Raw genomic sequence first — 22,511 nt, 5'->3', positions numbered from 1 at the left:
TATATGAATTTTTGTAAATCTTTGTGTGAGCCAACCTGAACTAAAAATTTATATTGGATTTACAAAAGTTTTGGAAAGTTTCTGATTTTCTTTGTAATTATGTGGGATTGTTGATGAATGCAAATACCCATATATATTACTGGGCACATGCATGCCACAGCTGATTTGCATTTGATGACACCCACAAAAATAAATAACAAGCAAAGCTCACAGAGCTGAAATGATAAGTAAATGGCTAAAAAGATTTTCTCAGAGGTAGACATAAAAATTTTGGCTCCTGTCAATATCAAAATAATATATATCATTTAACAGAGTAACAGCAAAATTACTGTGCCAAATTCTGGAGCCAAATTACAGAAAAAAGTTAATCAGAGATGAATTAATTCAGGTGAATAGAACATAGTTTGACCTGAAAACAGAAAAAAAATGTACAACTCCATTTCCAAAAAAGTTGCTTTGTAAAATACGAATAAAAACAGAATGCAAAGATTTACAAATCACATAAACCCATATTTTATTTGCAACAGAGCATAGACAACATATGAAATGTTTAAAGTGAGACATTTTACTATTTTATGAAAAATATTAGCTCATTTGGAATTTAATGCCAGCAACATGTCTCAAAAAGTTGGGACAGGGCCATGTTTACCACTGTGTAGCATCTCCTCTTCTTTTAACAACAGCTTGTATATGTTTGGAAAGTGAGGAGATGAGTTGCTGGAGTTTTTCGAGTGGAATGTTGTCCCATTCTTGCCTGATATAAGATTCCAGCTGCTCAACTGTCCGGGGTCCCCTTTGCCGTATTTTTTGCTTCATGATGCGCCAAATATTTTCAATTGGTGAAAGGTCTGGACTGCAGGCAGGCCAGTTCAGCACCCGGATTCTTCTGCTATGAAGCCATGCTGTTGTAGGATGTACGGTATTTGGTTTGGCATTGTCTTGCTGAAATATGCAAGGCCTTCCCTGAAAAAGACGTCGTCTGGATGGAAGCATATGTTCCTCTAAAACCTGTATATACCTCTCAGCATTGATGGTGCCTTTCCAGATGTGCAAGCTGCCCATGCCAAACACACTAATGCATCCCCATACCATCAGAAAAGGTGGCTTTTGAACTGAGTGCTGATAACAAGTCAGATGGTCCTTCTTTTCTTTAGTCTGGAGAATTTCCAAAAAATTATTTCCAAAAAGAACTTCAAATTTGGACTCGTCTGACCACAGAACAGTTTTCCACTTTGCCTTGGCTTTGGCTCAGAGAAGACGGTGGCGTTTCTGGATCATGTTGATATGTGGCATCCTCTTTGCATGGTACAGCTTTAATCTGCATTTGTGGATGGCATGGCGAACTGTGTTTAATGACAATGAGTGTTCCTGAGCCCATGCAGCGATATCCATTACAGAAGCATGCCTGTGTTTGATGCAGTGCCCTCTGAGGGCCCGAAGATCATGAGCTCCAATATTACTTTTCAGCCTTGTCCCTTACGCACAGAGATTTCTCCAGATTCTCTGAATCTTTTTATGATATTATGTACTGTAGATGATGAGATGTTTAAATTCTTTGCAATTTTACACTGTGGAACATTATTCTGAAATTGTTTCACTACTTACCCGCACAGTTTATCACTGGTCGGTCAACCTCTGGCCATCTTTACTTCTTTACTCTGCCTCTATAAGAAGCTCTTTTTATACCCAATCATGTTACTGGCCTGTTGTCAATTAATCCAGTTAGTTTTAAAATATTCCTACAGCTGTTTCTTGTTAGAATTATTTACTTTTCCAGCCTTTTTTTGCCCCTGTCCCAACTTTTTTGAGGCATGTTGCTGGCATTAAATTCCAAATGAGCTAATATTTTTCATAAAATAGTAAAATGTCTCATGTTAAACATTTCATATGTTGTCTATGCTCTGCTGCAAATAAAATATGGGTTTATGTGATTTGTAAATCTTTGCATTCTGTTTTTATTCGCATTTTACAAAGCGTCCCAAATTTTTTAGAAATGACTATTTTTAGGCACACTATCTGAGCCATTGCAGCACATCCTCCTTTTATACAGCGACATTTATTCTTAATTGAATGACTGGTCTTGTTTGTCTTAATTTATGAATTTATGTTGGCGTGCTTTAATTAATGCCGTTAATATTAATAGAGTAGATTTCACAAAATGCTCATAAAATGTGTGTATAATTGAAATAAATAAGCGCTTTAAATTTGATAGTGTAATCCGTATATAGAAGTGCAGCAATTCATCATGATTTATATGATTTGATGCTAATCAATAGAGATTTACATTTACACACACTGAGGAGCAAGAGTAGTACATTTTTCTGAACTTGTAGGATTTTAATGAATACCAGATTTCTTGTGTAAATGCTCCTAAAAATATTTTATGAAAGTGGATTATGTGGAACCAAGAACATAAGCACCACCAACAGTCATAAGTAAAAATATACAGAATGCTAAGAATTAGAGGCTGGGGCTGATTTCTTTCTATCCCTGACTGTAGATTGACACAGCTTTTTGTTGACAGTTGTGTCAAATGATTACACTTGGTGAAAAGCCCACTTCGCTAACACATCCATCACTCATCAGTGATATTGCTTATGTGAGCTACTAAGCAAGAGTTTCAGTGATTCAGAAATTTAATCAAAGTCAGGAGAACATAAAGCGAGTTAGAACCATTTCCATCAGGGCAGACCTGCATCTCTCCGTGGACTTGAACTGGCTTACAAATGATTCTAAGTTAATCTAGCCTAATAATGTGGTTGGCGTCCTCCAACTCTTGACAAGCAGTCTCAATTAATTTAAAGCAATGGCAAAAGGTCAACAAGGGAAATAAAAAAAAAAAACTAAAATAAATGCACTTAAAATTTCATGACTGCATATTTGATGATACCACCATAAACAGAAAATATAACATAAATACTGTATAACCTGTCCATAGGTAACTCATCATTACAGTGGTGGTAGAATTACAAATACATGCATGAGATAAAAAATTTGAAGAAATTCAGTTTCAGATTAAAAAAGAGTAAACCAAATTTGCTGCAAAATGTAATTTCTCTGCCAATCAATCAACAGCCACAAGAAGCCTGAGAAATCTTTTCATGTCAATACAATTGAATTGCTTAAATTCAAGAGTCTTTAATTTTCTGTGTCTAAAGCATTAAATAAATTACAGAAATCAATGTTTATGAAGCTCAAATTCCTGAACAACCACTAGTGTCCTACACAGGGTCACTGGGAGCCTGGAGCCTATCCCAGGGAACTTGGGGCACATGGTGGGGGACACCCTGGATGGTGTGCCAACCCATCACAGGTCATGATCACACACAAATTCACACATCCACTGACACACGACAGGCAATTTAGAGATGCCAGTCAGCCTCCAATGCATGTCTTTGGACTGTGAGAGGAAATTGGAGAACCTGAAGGAAACCCCTGAAGCACGGGTCGAACATGCAAACTCCAAGCACACAGGTTGGAGGCTGGAACCGAGCCCCCAACCCTGGAGGTGCGAGGCAAACGTGCTAACCACTAAGCCACCATGCCCCCCTGAATATAACATTGGATATTTAAAAAGATAAATGGTACAATTATATTGTGTAAACTCAAAATAGGACATTCATTGCCAAAAAGTGAACATGACGACTACGGTCTACATGTTTTCTGTCCTCCAAACTGGGAATATCCTCCTCTCATCTTGTTTGCTTTGGTGAGTATATATATGTATGTATACAGTCTTATTAGCTATCACTTACTATACTATTCACTACTAACATCTTGCCCCCTAATACAATGACATTGACCATCTAAAGGATGCATTGTCTGACTCAGACATCCCCTCTGCTGAGAGTGCAGCAATGCCAGTGCAGACATGGTTTGTTTGGCTGGCAATTTCAGACCCTGAGTCAAGCCACGCAGACCATGGAGTTTGCTAGTCACAAATGCCCATGACTGGTGATGACTAATAAGAATAATAAGATGCCCAGAAAACAGTATAAGCTACTTGGTGACAGATTTGCCTCATGTCCTTTAACAGAGCCATCCTTATATCCTTCTGCCAACCTGCATAGTGCCAGGTGTGGTTAGCAGAATCTACTCTACCAGATGTGTATAATCTATGTGCAATGTGTGTAATCTGTGCTGTGTAACAGGGAGAAGCTTTGGGCTGGCCACAAAAACCCTGGACAGACAAGCATAGGTTTCAGATTCACAAAACCCACAAGGGCCCTGCCTGTCTAATACAAAACTTAGGTAGGGAGAGTCACACACTCAGGCCCCCAAGAGAGACGTAAATCTTATCTACTGAAAGGGGTCCACTTGGGTACATACCTAGGGTCACAGTATTTACTGAACAGAACAACCTAACAAACTATCACACTCAGCTGAGGCACGAGGCAAGAATGTCCTTGCTCTTCATTCCTGTTCAGTTGATTCATGGAACCACTAATTGTAGCATTAATACAGTATGGCAATATTACTGGCATCTCATTAACAATCTTCACTCACAAAATCAGTCTATATGAAGACAATGTAATATTGTTCTTTCAGAATCCAAAAACCTCACTTCTGAAGCAGCATCACATGTTGGTTTGCTCAAGCAACTTTGTAACACTCAACTACATCAACGGTAATGCTCTCTGCCTTACAAGGTATCTCCTCAGAACAGTACAACGGTGGCCCACCTGGCCAGTATGCACTGGCCCACAACAGGCCTCACCATCTACTATGTACTGTTCCTCCTCTACCACTGATACTTCTCACATTATACACAATTCAGTAACTAGTACCTATTCTGAGATGGCTGGCAGGACCTTGGTTTCCACTTTTGCTTTCACTGGTGGTCAGAATACACAGGTGGCTTTCCCTCAAAGGAGATCAGGTACACAACTGTACTGCATCATACATATATGCTGGTTATTGATATAACTGTGGTTCTATGAACATAGGACAACTACCTGGGTTGGTGTTTAACACATGGATATAGTCTTGTGTGCACCATGTTGAGACCTTCAACTAAGTCACAAAGTGCCTTAAGTGCCTGTTGGGTTGGTGGCATTGATAGGGAACCTTGGCGTAGTTACATTAGTTACATAGTGCCATAGTGATGGCCACTACAGTGGGCTAATCTCTGCTTAGACAGACGAGCACCCTGTGTCTTTGTACTGTGTCAGATGAATAACTGGTCTGATAAACAAATAGGTGCTATTCAGTTTAAATTGTACCATGAAGTGCTTACTGGACACAGAAGGGAACTTTCTGCAGGTTAACCTTTGTAGAATGCAACTGGGTCAACCTCCTGAGTCACAAACTTGGGTGACATCACCTAAGGCAGGAACCTAGAGGTCGACCACAATGTGTGTCATCCGGCCACTAACGCATACAGGGCAAGCTTATGGCTCGCCTTTGCAATTCTCCCACACTTCTTGCCAACACCCATAATGAACACCCTTTTTTGAAAATAGCCATTTCATATCAACATCCTGAATGCGTTCGTAGCCACAGGACTTGACGGACTCCAATTGGAGGGGGAGATCCCATGCCAGGCTCTTGGGGAAGTGTGGTTGATGGAGGTGCCTAGCTCATATCAGTAATGCTGGTATGGTCTTATGAGCTCTCAACAAGGTGCCATCCACTGTGTTGTGATGGGCCGAAATGGCCACCAAATACACCTTAAGTATAGATGCAGACTTTAACCAGCAAGTCCGCATTATCCAGCAGTTTCTGTAAAAAGAACTTTAGGCATTGGGCAGCACACTGGGCAGGGAGCACACCATTCTGGAACAATTCCTATCTAATAGCATACAAAGCCCATGCACTAGGGGCTGCAGTTTTCAGGATAATTTCTTGGACTGTTATGTTACTGTCATCAAGCGGAGGTGCCAAACCCACAGGCACAGATAGTCTGGCCAGGGATACCACACTTCTCTGTTCATCTGTGACAATAAGCCTGCCATCCTCAGAAGGAGCCAAAATCCAAAGTGGCCTGCTCACATTTTTATGGTGAGAGTTCTGATGTCTGTCATATGTTGGGGCATGAAAGTCACTGTCAGCCATACTGAATCTGTCTCTATGCTGATAAAATGGGTGATTTACCTCAAGTGCCTTTCTTTGAGTTTACACTGAGGCTGATGTGCCTCAGATGTGTGCGAGTAGAACGTGTCTTGAATGGCCTGCTCTCTGGTGGCAGCACAGAGAAGTGGGGGAGCAAGGTTTGGAGAGCTGGTTTGGAGCCTACTGGCTACATCTGTGAGCTAGCAGAGGTTGAGCCAGGGTGTGGATTGTGTAGTGTGACTTGATTTTGTGACTCGATTTTTGATGGCTCCAGAAAGTTTGGGCAATGGTTGCATAAACATAGGTGGTTTGGGCTGAGTGCAGAACAATGTTTGTATGGCAGTAAAGAAAGCAGAATATTACATAAGAGACACTTTTCAAACAAAAATACGTAATGAAGGCTGCTAGGTTGTCCTGCAAAAATAAGAAGCAAGTGCAACAGTCAAAGTCTCCAGAAGAACCGTGGCTGGTTCTGCAAGAGGCTCAATAAAACGTACAGCTCATTTCCTTATAAAACTGCACAAATTGTACCCTTTTTTTTTTTTAAAGCAATACGCTGTCACAACAAATATTGACCTTGTTTCATTTATCACTGTTTACTGACCTTTATAGTATTTTTTTAAATGTAGAAACATTTAATTTCATTATTTTTGAAGGCATCATTGCTCTACAGCATTTCTTAGCATGTGCCTAAGACGTTTGCTGTATGTCTGCCAGTGGAACTGGGTCACTGGTGTGTATTGATGATGTGACTGCTGATAGAAGTAGCAGGATGAATTCTGAAGTGTATAGAGCTATACTTTCTGCTCAGATTCAGTCAAATGCTACAAAGCTGATAGGACAGGACTTCACAGTACAGATGGATAATGACCTAAAACATACAGTGAAAGCAACCCAAGAGGTTCTTAAGGCAAAGAAATGGAATGTTCTTAAATAGCTGAGTCAGTCAGCTGACCTCAAACCAAGTGAGCATGCTTTTCACTTACTGAAGACGAAACTGAAGGCAGAAAGACCCACGAACAAGCAGCAGCTGAAGGTGCCTGGCAAAGCAGGGAGGAAACTCTCAAGGGAGGAAACTCAGTATTTGGTGATGTCCATGGGTTTCAGACTTCACGCAGTCGTTGACTGCAAATGATTTGCGTCCAAGTATTAAAAATAATCCTCATATTTATAATTATATTTGTTGTCCAATTACTTTTGAGTCTGTGAAAATGGAGGACTATGTTAAAAAAAAGCTGTAATTTGTGAACGGTTAATGCAATTTTTTGTTAAAACCCTTGAATTAAAGCTGAAAGTCTACACTTCAATCACATGCTTCACTTCAAATCCATTGTGGTGTTGTACAGAGGCAAAATTGTGAAAATTGTGTCACTGTCCAAATTCTTATGGGCCTGACTATATGGGTGTGATGGTCAGGTGTCCACATATGCTTGGCCATATAGTGTATTTGCTACAGAACTTATATAGACTACAAGGGTTTCAGATGAAGTAAGGTTTGATTAATTATAATAGTATAACTGTGACTTTATTAATGTTAAATATAGGAATTGTCAGACAGTAGATTTGAGTAGCAAATAAATAACAAATTATAATTTGGTGGCTTTGTATTACCACAGCTGTATTCAGCTGTATTCCTGAGAATGAGAGCATAAATTTCCCCCAAAGTCTCTGGGTTTTCCATAAAAATATATCAGGAATATTCAAGAATTAGATAACCATTTTTATTTTACAAGATTTATTGTGGCATATGTTTGTATGTAAATACAGTAATTCAATTAGATGTAAATATATTGTGTTTTACAATAGTGTAGGACATGAAAGGGAGCTTGGCTGAACATTTTTTAAAAATGTACTTTCCCTTCACAGAGCTGCAAAATCTTAGAAGCTTAAATTTAACTATGATTATAATTCATGGCAATACAATAATTACATGCCAATGAGATTTCTGCAAAAAAATATTATACTATTATTACTTTTCAGTAGTCACATATATTATATATTTTTCCATGAACATCGATAAATGTGAGACAGTTACATTTACTTGTATATGACCAAGAGGGTGCTGTAAACAATTTCGGGAGAGAATAATTTTACTGTAATGGGTGCTCAATGCCCATGTTTCTCTATACTGAGTATTCTAAGCATTATTAGCTAGCCATATTTAATGATGTTATTAAATAGGTTTTGGTGCTAGCCCTAACTTATATTATGTTCACACAACACATTTGGTTACACAAGTAATAAAAATGCATTCTGAAGCATAATACCAATTTATACAACCCAAGCTTACAGAAAATGTGTAGAATTTGTGAGACCACACTGATTTATCTGGTTTACACAGCCATCATTCTACTTCTAATAAAGTGTGAGCTGAAATCATTTTCCCTCATTCTCATCTGTAGAGGAATCTGCATGCCTTAGTAATGTGTCAGTGCTCATTATAATTGTTTTACTTGACTCTGCCCCCTCAAAAAATCTAATTTTTTCAGTGTGTACAGTGTTTCTTAACTTTTGAATTGAGGATGCTGTGTCATCAGACATAGGCTCAGTAGAGTCTCCTTCAAAAACCTGTATTCTCTGTGTCACAAATATTTTCTCTTTGTCATCACCAAAGATTTCCTTTACAACATGCTTCTCCACTATAGTATGTCCCTTTTGCATTATTGTTTCCTCAACTGACAACATTGAGTCAGCTACTTTTTCTGGAGGCAATGTTTGAGTATCTTGTGTATATAATTTAGTGTGGATTGCAGCATGTTCTGTTTTAGAAACACTTTGCACACTTGACACAACTATGTGTCCTGACATTTGTTTCAGAGTATCCACCGAAGAAGAGGATGTTTCAGAAGAGAATGGAATGTTCACTTTCTCTGGCTGATGAGGCTCCATGAATATTAGTCCAGTCCTGGCTGTTGAAGTAATAATATCACCATGTATGTCACTCACTTCAGCATTAGCAGTGGGTTCAGAATATTTTACTTTGACCTTTGTAGGGCTGGCCAGCGACAGGCCAATCTGTTCAGTTGTAAGTGCAGAACTTACATCAGCAAAAGCATCAGATGAACTCAGTGACAAAGTAGGACTGACATTGTCCTCATCATTGTCTCTTGAGAAACTTTTCTTGGACTCATTTTCATTTATGAAACTCTGTGGGGTGTGTTCAGCTTTTTTGGATAATTGGGAAGATACTTTCTTTGCCTCGTCAATTTCATCAAATTTAGGTACATTAAATTCAACTTCAAAGCCACTGAAAACTTCACCAAGTGTTGGCAATATGAATTTGGAGGATGTCTTGACTGCTTGTTTTTGCTGTGGTTCATCTAGAGCATTTACAGCTGTATTCTCATCTCCACATTTTCCCACTTGGGAGTCTAATTCTGGTAAGGCTACTTCACTGGTTATTTCCACATTCGTAACTTTAACATTAAGAGACTGTATTTTCTCTTCTGGGCCTTTAACTTTGGGGTGTGCAATTCCAAAATTTTCATCTTTGTTTACATCGTGTCCTTTTATATCCACTGAGAGTGGCTTAACCGACAAATCTGCATCTTTTAAACTTATTTCAGGTCCCTTAACATCTGTCCCCATAGAAGATATGTCAACAGTCTCCTTTCGAACTTTAACTCCAAATTTTGGGAATTTTACTGAGGGAAGTTTTAACTTTGCTTGTGAACTAGACATTGTTGGATCTTTTTGTCTAGCAACTTCCATTGACTCTATAATGTCTGTAGTTGGCTCTTCTATTTTGATACTTTCCTCTGGCAAAGAAACATCAGCAGTTTGGAGACTCCGATCACTTGCTGGAGCCTTACTGTCTGATTTACTAAATTTGGGAAAAGACAATTTAGGTCTCTTCATTTTCACTTCAATATCTTTAGAATCTACTTCTGGCAGGTCAGCTTTTATTTCAACTGTCACACCTTGCACTTCAACATTAGGTGGATGCACTTCTACTTTTGCTTCTGGTACAGAAATATCAATCTCTGCCTTGTCTGAACTTACATCAAATTTTGGTCCCTTTATTTCAGGAAGGCTGATTCCAAATTTTGGCAATTTGAATTTACTTCCTTGTTCTTTAATTTGGATATCCTGATCTTTCATTTCTGTACTGAGAGATTTCATTTCTTTGTCTGCATCAGGCCCTTTTATATCCACTTTGAGTGGCTCAGCTGACAATTTCATCTCTGCATCTGGTACACTTAGTTCAGGTCCTTTAACATCTACATCCACACCAGAGACCTCTACTGATGCTTTTGGACCTTTAGTTCCAAACTTTGGAAAGTTGATTGAAGGCAATTTAAACTTTGTTGGAGAACCAAACTTTGACCGACCTTTTTGTTCTGCATCTTCCACTGGTATTGTAACATCTGTGGTTGGTCTTTCCATTTCTAGACTTCCTTCAGGCAAAGACACATCAACATCTGGGAGACTCACATCACCTTCGGGAGCCTTAACTTCTGACTTACTAAATCCAATTCTAGGAAACGAAAAGCCCGGTGTCTTCATTTTCACTTCAATATCTTTAGAATCTACTTCTGGCAGGTCAGCTTTTATTTCAGCTGTTAATTCTTGGACTTCAACATCGGGTGGATGCACTTCTACTTTTGCCTCTGGTACAGAAATATCAATCTCTGCCTTGTCTGAACTTACATCTATTTTTGGCCCTTTTACTTCAGGAAGGCTGATTCCAAATTTTGGCATTTTGAATTTACTTCCTTGTTCCTTAATTTGGATATCCTGATCTTTCATTTCTGTACTGAGAAATTTCATTTCTTTGTCTGCATCAGGCCCTTTTATATCCACTTTGAGTGGCTCAGCTGACAATTTTATCTCTGCATCTGGTACACTTAGTTCAGGTCCTTTAACATCTACATCCACACCAGAGACCTCTACTGATGCTTTTGGACCTTTAGTTCCAAACTTTGGAAAGTTGAATGAAGGCAATTTAAACTTTGTTGGAGAACCAAACTTTGACCGACCTTTTTGTTCTGCATCTTCCACTGGTATTGTAACCTCCGTGGTTGGTCTTTCCATTTCTAGACTTCCTTCAGGCAAAGACACATCAACATCTGGGAGACTCACATCACCTTCGGGAGCCTTAACTTCTGACTTACTAAATCCAATTCTAGGAAACGAAAAGCCTGCTGTCTTCATTTTCACTTCAATACCTTTAGAATCTACTTCTGGCAGGTCAGCTTTAATTTCAGCTGTTAATTCTTGGACTTCAACATCAGGTGGATGCACTTCTACTTTTGCCTCTGGTACAGAAATATCAATCTCTTCCTTGTCTGAACTTACATCTATTTTTGGCCCTTTTACTTCAGGAAGGGTGATACCAAATTTTGGCAATTTGAATTTACTTCCTTGTTCTTTAATTTGGATATCCTGATCTTTCATTTCTGTACTGAGAGATTTCATTTCTTTGTCTGCATCAGGCCCTTTTATATCCACTTTGAGTGGCTCAGCTGACAATTTTATCTCTGCATCTGGTACACTTAGTTCAGGTCCTTTAACATCTACATCCACACCAGAGACCTCTACTGACGCTTTTGGACCTTTGGTTCCAAACTTTGGAAAGTTGATTGAAGGCAATTTAAACTTTGTTGGAGAACCAAACTTTGACCGATCTTTTTGTTCTGCATCTTCCACTGGTATTGTAACATCTGTAGTTGGTCTTTCCATTTCTAGACTTCCTTCAGGTAAACAGGCATCAACATCTGGGAGACTCACATCACCTTCGGGAGCCTTAACTTCTGACTTACTAAATCCAATTCTAGGAAACGAAAAGCCTGGTGTCTTCATTTTCACTTCAATATCTTTAGAATCTACTTCTGGCAGGTCAGCTTTAATTTCAGCTGTTAATTCTTGGACTTCAACATCAGGTGGATGCACTTCTACTTTTGCCTCTGGTACAGAAATATCAATCTCTGCCTTGTCTGAACTTACATCTATTTTTGGCCCTTTTACTTCAGGAAGGCTGATTCCAAATTTTGGCATTTTGAATTTACTTCCTTGTTCTTTAATTTGGATATCCTGATCTTTCATTTCTGTACTGAGAGATTTCATTTCTTTGTCTGCATCAGGCCCTTTTATATCCACTTTGAGTGGCTCAGCTGACAATTTCATCTCTGCATCTGGTACACTTAGTTCAGGTCCTTTAACATCTACATCCACACCAGAGACCTCTACTGACGCTTTTGGACCTTTAGTTCCAAACTTTGGAAAGTTGATTGAAGGCAATTTAAACTTTGTTGGAGAACCAAACTTTGACCGACCTTTTTGTTCTGCATCTTCCACTGGTATTGTAACATCTGTGGTTGGTCTTTCCATTTCTAGACTTCCTTCAGGCAAAGACACATCAACATCTGGGAGACTCACATCACCTTCGGGAGCCTTAACTTCTGACTTACTAAATCCAATTCTAGGAAACGAAAAGCCTGGTGTCTTCATTTTCACTTCAATATCTTTAGAATCTACTTCTGGCAGGTCAGCTTTTATTTCAGCTGTTAATTCTTGGACTTCAACATCGGGTGGATGCACTTCTACTTTTGCCTCTGGTACAGAAATATCAATCTCTGCCTTGTCTGAACTTACATCTATTTTTGGCCCTTTTACTTCAGGAAGGCTGATTCCAAATTTTGGCATTTTGAATTTACTTCCTTGTTCCTTAATTTGGATATCCTGATCTTTCATTTCTGTGCTGAGAGATTTCATTTCTTTGTCTGCATCAGGCCCTTTTATATCCACTTTGAGTGGCTCAGCTGACAATTTCATCTCTGCATCTGGTACACTTAGTTCAGGTCCTTTAACATCTACATCCACACCAGAGACCTCTACTGACGCTTTTGGACCTTTAGTTCCAAACTTTGGAAAGTTGATTGAAGGCAATTTAAACTTTGTTGGAGAACCAAACTTTGACCGACCTTTTTGCTCTGCATCTTCCACTGGTATTGTAACATCTGTGGTTGGTCTTTCCATTTCTAGACTTCCTTCAGGCAAAGACACATCAACATCTGGGAGACTCACATCACCTTCGGGAGCCTTAACTTCTGACTTACTAAATCCAATTCTAGGAAACGAAAAGCCTGCTGTCTTCATTTTCACTTCAATATCTTTAGAATCTACTTCTGGCAGGTCAGCTTTTATTTCAGCTGTTAATTCTTGGACTTCAACATCGGGTGGATGCACTTCTACTTTTGCCTCTGGTACAGAAATATCAATCTCTGCCTTGTCTGAACTTACATCTATTTTTGGCCCTTTTACTTCAGGAAGGCTGATTCCAAATTTTGGCATTTTGAATTTACTTCCTTGTTCCTTAATTTGGATATCCTGATCTTTCATTTCTGTGCTGAGAGATTTCATTTCTTTGTCTGCATCAGGCCCTTTTATATCCACTTTGAGTGGCTCAGCTGACAATTTCATCTCTGCATCTGGTACACTTAGTTCAGGTCCTTTAACATCTACATCCACACCAGAGACCTCTACTGACGCTTTTGGACCTTTAGTTCCAAACTTTGGAAAGTTGATTGAAGGCAATTTAAACTTTGTTGGAGAACCAAACTTTGACCGACCTTTTTGCTCTGCATCTTCCACTGGTATTGTAACATCTGTGGTTGGTCTTTCCATTTCTAGACTTCCTTCAGGCAAAGACACATCAACATCTGGGAGACTCACATCACCTTCGGGAGCCTTAACTTCTGACTTACTAAATCCAATTCTAGGAAACGAAAAGCCTGCTGTCTTCATTTTCACTTCAATATCTTTAGAATCTACTTCTGGCAGGTCAGCTTTTATTTCAGCTGTTAATTCTTGGACTTCAACATCGGGTGGATGCACTTCTACTTTTGCCTCTGGTACAGAAATATCAATCTCTGCCTTGTCTGAACTTACATCTATTTTTGGCCCTTTTACTTCAGGAAGGCTGATTCCAAATTTTGGCATTTTGAATTTACTTCCTTGTTCCTTAATTTGGATATCCTGATCTTTCATTTCTGTACTGAGAAATTTCATTTCTTTGTCTGCATCAGGCCCTTTTATATCCACTTTGAGTGGCTCAGCTGACAATTTTATCTCTGCATCTGGTACACTTAGTTCAGGTCCTTTAACATCTACATCCACACCAGAGACCTCTACTGACGCTTTTGGACCTTTAGTTCCAAACTTTGGAAAGTTGATTGAAGGCAATTTAAACTTTGTTGGAGAACCAAACTTTGACCGACCTTTTTGCTCTGCATCTTCCACTGGTATTGTAACATCTGTGGTTGGTCTTTCCATTTCTAGACTTCCTTCAGGCAAAGACACATCAACATCTGGGAGACTCACATCACCTTCGGGAGCCTTAACTTCTGACTTACTAAATCCAATTCTAGGAAACGAAAAGCCTGCTGTCTTCATTTTCACTTCAATATCTTTAGAATCTACTTCTGGCAGGTCAGCTTTTATTTCAGCTGTTAATTCTTGGACTTCAACATCGGGTGGATGCACTTCTACTTTTGCCTCTGGTACAGAAATATCAATCTCTGCCTTGTCTGAACTTACATCTATTTTTGGCCCTTTTACTTCAGGAAGGCTGATTCCAAATTTTGGCATTTTGAATTTACTTCCTTGTTCCTTAATTTGGATATCCTGATCTTTCATTTCTGTGCTGAGAGATTTCATTTCTTTGTCTGCATCAGGCCCTTTTATATCCACTTTGAGTGGCTCAGCTGACAATTTCATCTCTGCATCTGGTACACTTAGTTCAGGTCCTTTAACATCTACATCCACACCAGAGACCTCTACTGACGCTTTTGGACCTTTAGTTCCAAACTTTGGAAAGTTGATTGAAGGCAATTTAAACTTTGTTGGAGAACCAAACTTTGACCGACCTTTTTGCTCTGCATCTTCCACTGGTATTGTAACATCTGTGGTTGGTCTTTCCATTTCTAGACTTCCTTCAGGCAAAGACACATCAACATCTGGGAGACTCACATCACCTTCGGGAGCCTTAACTTCTGACTTACTAAATCCAATTCTAGGAAACGAAAAGCCTGCTGTCTTCATTTTCACTTCAATATCTTTAGAATCTACTTCTGGCAGGTCAGCTTTTATTTCAGCTGTTAATTCTTGGACTTCAACATCGGGTGGATGCACTTCTACTTTTGCCTCTGGTACAGAAATATCAATCTCTGCCTTGTCTGAACTTACATCTATTTTTGGCCCTTTTACTTCAGGAAGGCTGATTCCAAATTTTGGCATTTTGAATTTACTTCCTTGTTCCTTAATTTGGATATCCTGATCTTTCATTTCTGTGCTGAGAGATTTCATTTCTTTGTCTGCATCAGGCCCTTTTATATCCACTTTGAGTGGCTCAGCTGACAATTTCATCTCTGCATCTGGTACACTTAGTTCAGGTCCTTTAACATCTACATCCACACCAGAGACCTCTACTGACGCTTTTGGACCTTTAGTTCCAAACTTTGGAAAGTTGATTGAAGGCAATTTAAACTTTGTTGGAGAACCAAACTTTGACCGACCTTTTTGTTCTGCATCTTCCACTGGTATTGTAACATCTGTGGTTGGTCTTTCCATTTCTAGACTTCCTTCAGGCAAAGACACATCAACATCTGGGAGACTCACATCACCTTCGGGAGCCTTAACTTCTGACTTACTAAATCCAATTCTAGGAAACGAAAAGCCCGGTGTCTTCATTTTCACTTCAATATCTTTAGAATCTACTTCTGGCAGGTCAGCTTTTATTTCAGCTGTTAATTCTTGGACTTCAACATCGGGTGGATGCACTTCTACTTTTGCCTCTGGTACAGAAATATCAATCTCTGCCTTGTCTGAACTTACATCTATTTTTGGCCCTTTTACTTCAGGAAGGCTGATTCCAAATTTTGGCATTTTGAATTTACTTCCTTGTTCCTTAATTTGGATATCCTGATCTTTCATTTCTGTACTGAGAGATTTCATTTCTTTGTCTGCATCAGGCCCTTTTATATCCACTTTGAGTGGCTCAGCTGACAATTTCATCTCTGCATCTGGTAGACTTAGTTCAGGTCCTTTAACATCTACATCCACACCAGAGACCTCTACTGATGCTTTTGGACCTTTAGTTCCAAAGTTTGGTAAGTTGATTGAAGGCAATTTAAACTTTGTTGGAGAACCAAACTTTGACCGACCTTTTTGTTCTGCATCTTCCACTGGTATTGTAACCTCCGTGGTTGGTCTTTCCATTTCTAGACTTCCTTCAGGCAAAGACACATCAACATCTGGGAGACTCACATCACCTTCGGGAGCCTTAACTTCTGACTTACTAAATCCAATTCTAGGAAACGAAAAGCCCGGTGTCTTCATTTTCACTTCAATATCTTTAGAATCTACTTCTGGCAGGTCAGCTTTTATTTCAGCTGTTAATTCTTGGACTTCAACACCGGGTGGATGCACTTCTACTTTTGCCTCTGGTACAGAAATATCAATCTCTTCCTTGTCTGAACTTACATCTATTTTTGGCCCTTTTACTTCAGGAAGGCTGATTCCAAATTTTGGCATTCTGAATTTACTTACTTGTTCCTTAATTTGAATATCCTGATCTTTCATTTCTGTACTGAGAGATTTCATTTCTTTGTCTGCATCAGGCCCTTTTATATCCACTTTGAGTGGCTCAGCTGACAATTTCATCTCTGCATCTGGTACACTTAGTTCAGGTCCTTTAACATCTACATCCACACCAGAGACCTCTACTGACGCTTTTGGACCTTTAGTTCCAAACTTTGGAAAGTTGAATGAAGGCAATTTAAACTTTGTTGGAGAACCAAACTTTGACCGACCTTTTTGTTCTGCATCTTCCACTGGTATTGTAACCTCCGTGGTTGGTCTTTCCATTTCTAGACTTCCTTCAGGCAAAGACACATCAACATCTGGGAGACTCACATCACCTTCGGGAGCCTTAACTTCTGACTTACTAAATCCAATTCTAGGAAACGAAAAGCCTGCTGTCTTCATTTTCACTTCAATATCTTTAGAATCTACTTCTGGCAGTTCAGCTTTTATTTCAGCTGTTAATTCTTGGACTTCAACATCGGGTGGATGCACTTCTACCTTTGCCTCTGGTACAGAAATATCAATCTCTTCCTTGTCTGAACTTACATCTATTTTTGGCCCTTTTACTTCAGGAAGGCTGATTCCAAATTTTGGCAATTTGAATTTAGTTCCTTGCTCCTTAATTTGGATATCCTGATCTTTCATTTCTGTACTGAGAGATTTCATTTCTTTGTCTGCATCAGGCCCTTTTATATCCACTTTGAGTGGCTCAGCTGACAATTTTATCTCTGCATCTGGTACACTTAGTTCAGGTCCTTTAACATCTAGATCCACATCAGAGACCTCTCTTGTCTTTGGAATGTTAACTTTGTCCAAGTCCACTGGCAGGTCTAATTGCACTTCAGGTGTTCCAGCTTGCACTTCAATATCAGGTGGCTTCACCTGTACTTTCCCCTTTGGTACAGAAATGTCAATCTCTGCTTGGTCTGAACTTATATCTATTTTTGGTCCTTTTATTTCAGGAAGGCTGATTCCAAATTTTGGCAATTTCAATTTACTCCCTTGTGCCTCATTTTGGATGTCCAAATTAATAAATTCTATACTGGCAGATTTCTTTTGTTTGTCTACATCAGGCTCTTTTATATCAACTAAAATCGGCTCAGCAGATAATTTTAACTCTGTATCTGGCAGACTTATCTCAGCTCCTTTAACATCAACATCCACATCAGAGGTCTCCATTGCTGCCTTTGTAACTTTAGCTCCAAAATTTGGGAACTTGATTGATGGAATTTTGAACTTTGTTGGAGAAACAAACTTTGTTGTATCCTTTTGCTTACCATCTTTCACTGATATTACTATATTTGTTTTTGGATCCTCCATTTCTGTATGTCCCTCTGGTAAAGACACATCAACATTTTTGAGATTTGTATCAGCTGCTGGGGCTGTATGTTCTGATTTAGATATCCCAAACCTGGGAAATGAAAACCCTGGCCTTCTAATTTTCACGTCAGTTATTTCAGAATCTACTTCTGGTAGATCTGCGCTCACTTCGGGTTTTACATCTGGTAGTTCAGCTTTAGGTGAATGCACTACTGGCATTTCACCACTTTTCTCTGATACAGAACTGTCGTCATCTTTCTTTGATGTACAAATAATTCTTGGTGCTTTCACTTCTGGAAAACTGATCTCAAATTTTGGCAGTTTGAACTTCTTCCCTTGCCCTTCAGTTTCATTATCCTGAGCTCTGTCATACACATTGACAGACTGTCCATCTTTATTTACATCAGTGCCATCTAAGTCAGATAATAATGGCTCAGCTGATAATTTTAATTTATCCTCTGGTAAAATTATTTGAGCTTCTTTCACTTGTACATCCACAGCAGAGATATCTACTGCTTCCCTTGGAACTTTAGTTCCAAATTCTGGCAAGGTGATTGAGGGAATTTTAAATTTTGTTTTGCCAAACTTTGTTTCTGTTTTTTGTGGCAAGTCCATATTATCCATATTATCTTCTAAAATCTTAGTTTTCTGTACTGGAACATCTATATTCTCAACTTCCCCTATTTTGGGGGTTTTGAATTTGTGTTTTTCATGGATCTTTGTTTCTCCAGTATCCATTTTAGAGGAATCCTTCTTTGGTAATTCAGTACTAATATCGGGAGACTGAATATCAGGTTTAGTGATCTCAAATCCTTGGAGGGTTATTTTTGATTTCTTTGATTTCTTTTCATGACCTTTTTTGTCACCGTATTTTTTAGTTGGCTGTTCAGCTTGGTCAATGTCTGCATCACTGACTGCTTTGATTACTGTGTTCTGTAGTTTTGATTCCGTTATGGCTTCCATCCCTGGTATTTCAATATCTTCCCGCTTTGGCAGTTTGAAGTTTATATCTCCAAATCTCCCATAATCTGTTACCTGTGGCTGTGTGTAGTCTATTTTCATCACAGCCACTGATGTTTGGTCATCAATATAAGGTAGCTCAATTTTTGGCATCTTGATTGCTGTGTCCTTATCTACAGTATCAGAAGCTGGTGACTTTTCTTCACCTACTTTACTTTTAGGGATACTAGTGCTACTGTCTGTACTTGTGATGGATATTTTATGTGGAGATCCCCTAGGGGTCAACACAGACTTATCTGACTTCAGTTCCATAATTGTAATTTCTCTTTGCACAAGAACACCTGTTATGTCCCCCTCAGGCAGTTTAAAAGCAGGGAATTTGGAAACAGCCACTTTAACATCCTCAACATTGAACTCTTCATCTGTTTGTAGATCCTGGATTTCTCTCTCCTTTGCATTATTTGTAACTCTCACAATTTTTGGAACCTTAATTTCAGGTGTCTGAAGACTAGGTTTTGTTTCTTCATTTTCCATCCCTGGAATTTCAATATCTTCTCGTTTTGGTAGATGGGTCCTATTTTTTTCCACTTCTGTCATTTTGATTAGTTCATGGGTTACAAATCCAGAGTGATCTACCTTTGGCAATTTAAACTTTGATGCTGATCTTTCTGTAGTTTCTGTTGGTAACTTGGAAGTTTTGATTTCTAGAGGTGAATCTTCTTTGTCTACAGCAAAAGCAGTACTACCAGGTTTTGGTTGGAAAATAACAGTTGGTTTCTTTGCATCACTGATGCCATCAGACATTTTCCCCACTTGCGTTAACTCAGAAAAATCTGGTGAAATGAACTGAAGTCCATTTGCTGTGTTCACAAAGTGGGTCTTTGATGTGGCCATGTCTGCCAATGGACCTCTGGTTCGAAACCCATAACTCTCATTTTCAAACACGGATCTCTCCTTCCATTGCTTATCATCACCAATCCTTGGAGATTTTTTTGTTACTTCTACACAAATATCTAAATGTGGCATGCTAAGTTCTGCATTTCCAGATTTAATTTTCTCCTCTGAACTATCTTCTCCTTTTCCCTGTCTGTTGAGGTCAGTGTCAAGTTGAGATATTTCTACCTCTGCCTGTGATAACATAACATTGTCACAGGCTGATGGATCTGGAATTGTGTACAAAGCTTCGGTAGTTTCTGCTTGGTTTTCTGTTCCAATATCAGGTCTCTCCTTCTGATGAATTCTGACTTTCATTTCTGAACTCTCTATTTTTTCACCCTGTGCAAGAGCAAATGAAATATCTGTAGTCTTTAACGTGTTGCCCAAACTAATTAAATGAGCCTCATGCAGTTCCATTCCTGACAGACTCTGAAATGGATCATCATTCCCGGTCTTGGAATAAACCTCATTTTCTGCTCGATCTAGGACCTGTGGGATCTCTTGCATTTTTTCCTCATGTCCTTCAGGAACCTTTTCTTCTAATATATCCTCCACTTGTTGATTTTCCCAAACCAACACCTTCTCATTTCTCTGGGGTTCCTCAACAGACTTGCTCCTGTGGCCCTTCATCTTCATTTTTATTTGAACTTTGTGCTTTTTTTTCTTGTCTTTTCCATCTGAACATTTCAGTGGAGATTTCAGTGGAGATTCAGTGTCACTTGTTGGTGGGCTCATCTCTAATTTCCTGTGTTCCTCTGCTTCTGATGTGCTGTGAGATCTCTTGAATTGCACTCTGGACCCCTTGCCAAAGGATGGGAACTTTGGCCATGAGATGCGTTCTTGCTGTTTTTTCATCTTTCTCTGACTTCTCATCATTGGTGGGCCCTGGTCTTTTTCCTAGGGAAGGAAAAAAAGGAGTACTAAGTACTTTACACATCAAAACCTAAAGTAAGAAAAGTCTGATTACAATTACCTTTGGGTGTATAATTTCAGCATTTTCTGGTATGGTTGGTTCCACTTTGCGTCTTAGACAGAATTCCATTTTATATGGCTGAGCATGCTCAAGAATTTGAAGCGCATCTTCATATGAAACATTATCAAAGTATACTGTAGCACTTAGTATTTGATCACCTGATGGGATGAAAATAAAAATTAGAACTTTAAGACACAAATTAAATGGAATCAGTAGCTATGATTGCAATCTTTTATATACCCTCTTTCACACTTAGATGTTTGGAAGCAGGAGAATCTAGTTTCACTTCTTTGATGAAGATCCCCTCTTTCCCTCCACCAGTCACGACTAAGCCCTCAACACATGCTTCTTTCACTGTTTTCACAATCATTTCAGATTCACCACTTTGCATGTCCTGAAACCACAGATGGCAAAGTTAAAAAAATCTTTTATAAACTGCATAACAGTAATCTTTACTAAAGTAGTTTTCACAATAACTGTGGGTGAACAAATAAACTAGATTAGTATATTTCTGTCTTTAAAGGAAAATGCAGTGGCTCTGTTATGCTCTGAGGGCATACTGCTGGCATGGTTTGGGTCTACTTGTTCCCTTAGACGGAAGGGTCACTTTATCCGATGATGAAACATTTGTATCTTGATGGGAATGGTCTCTTCCATAATGCCCCCATTCACATGACATCAAGGCTCACTGAATGGTTTAATGCCTATGAAAATTATTTAAATCATATGCTATGGCCTTTAGAGACAACTCATTCCAACCTGATTTTACATCTGCAGGAGATTTTGGACCAGCATGTTGTTGACACCAGTTGGTTTTTCCTTTAATTTGTCACCTGTCTGTATATTTAAGAAGGCATGGGACTTGGTTTTCAAACTGCACATTTGAAATTACATAGATCTGTTTAAAACAATCAGTATTTCCAATATACTAAATATATGTAAAAAAAAATGTATGTGTAATGAAAAAGAAATTATTTCAGTAAGCTTGACCTCTGTTTCATTCATTTTGTCAGATGTGCGCTTGTCAAACAGAGATCCAAAGCCAGCTTTTCTGCTTTTTTTGTTGCTTCCACTCTTGTGTGCTGAGTCAAAGATATCCTCCTCAGCCTGACAAAAGAATAAATGTACAAAGAAAGACACATTTAATATTAGTCACAGATTTTAACTGAACTGAAGCTGTATTAGAGACTGTAGTTACCTGTTTTTCAACAGGAAATTCTTCTACTGGGGATGAGCCTTGAGGACGAGGTCTTTCCCTCTCTAAAATCTCAGGCTCCTCACATACCTAAGAATATCAGCAATAATATTTAAAACAAACAAACAAACAAAAAAATGAATGCAACAAAACACAAGATGCCACATGTCTGTAATATATCTGTAAGTGAATACATTTTTCTGGAAGTAAATATCCAGCCAAATCTCACACAAAACCCATAGGAGTTATAAAAATCAAGATTTTGTTAGAATTCATACATCTCTAGATGTAATCCGCTAAGCCCTCCCTTAGCCCAGAATTAACTTTTGTGATTTGGCTCATGTTCTTATGAGGTTGTTCATATGTTCAAATATCACAATATTTAGAGGTTTTCCAAATGTGTTCTAAAATTGACTGATAATTGTTTGAGTGACACTCACTGAATCATCCTCTGCTTCTTGTTCCGGTCCCCTCAGCCTTCGCCCAGCACCT

The 22,511-nt window shown here is 38.8% G+C and overlaps 1 protein-coding gene across 3 annotated transcripts in view; it reads right to left on the bottom strand.

The window, feature by feature from the left end:
- Positions 1-7,087: 7,087 nt before the first annotated feature.
- Positions 7,088-22,511, bottom strand: part of LOC113542745 (apoptosis inducing factor mitochondria associated 2) — a 40,522-nt gene continuing 25,098 nt past the window's right edge. The window contains exons 2-7 of one of the 3 annotated variants that reach the window (XM_053232654.1): positions 22,460-22,509; positions 22,023-22,109; positions 21,815-21,931; positions 21,065-21,218; positions 20,825-20,982; positions 7,088-20,748 (exon numbers count right to left, since the gene is read on the bottom strand). In XM_053232654.1, the coding sequence (XP_053088629.1) occupies positions 8,428-20,748; positions 20,825-20,982; positions 21,065-21,218; positions 21,815-21,931; positions 22,023-22,109; positions 22,460-22,509 (12,887 nt within the window). In that variant the 3' untranslated portion in view covers positions 7,088-8,427. Of the gene's footprint in view, positions 20,749-20,824; positions 20,983-21,064; positions 21,219-21,814; positions 21,932-22,022; positions 22,110-22,459; positions 22,510-22,511 lie in introns of those variants that run through there. The other 2 variants (XM_053232655.1, XM_053232657.1) reach the window with 2 other exon arrangements.

This window comes from Pangasianodon hypophthalmus, chromosome 3, assembly GCF_027358585.1.
Source record: "Pangasianodon hypophthalmus isolate fPanHyp1 chromosome 3, fPanHyp1.pri, whole genome shotgun sequence".
NCBI lineage: Eukaryota > Metazoa > Chordata > Actinopteri > Siluriformes > Pangasiidae > Pangasianodon > Pangasianodon hypophthalmus.
The sequence above is the reverse complement of the archived record's forward strand: the minus strand, read 5'-3'. Positions and strand labels throughout refer to the sequence as shown.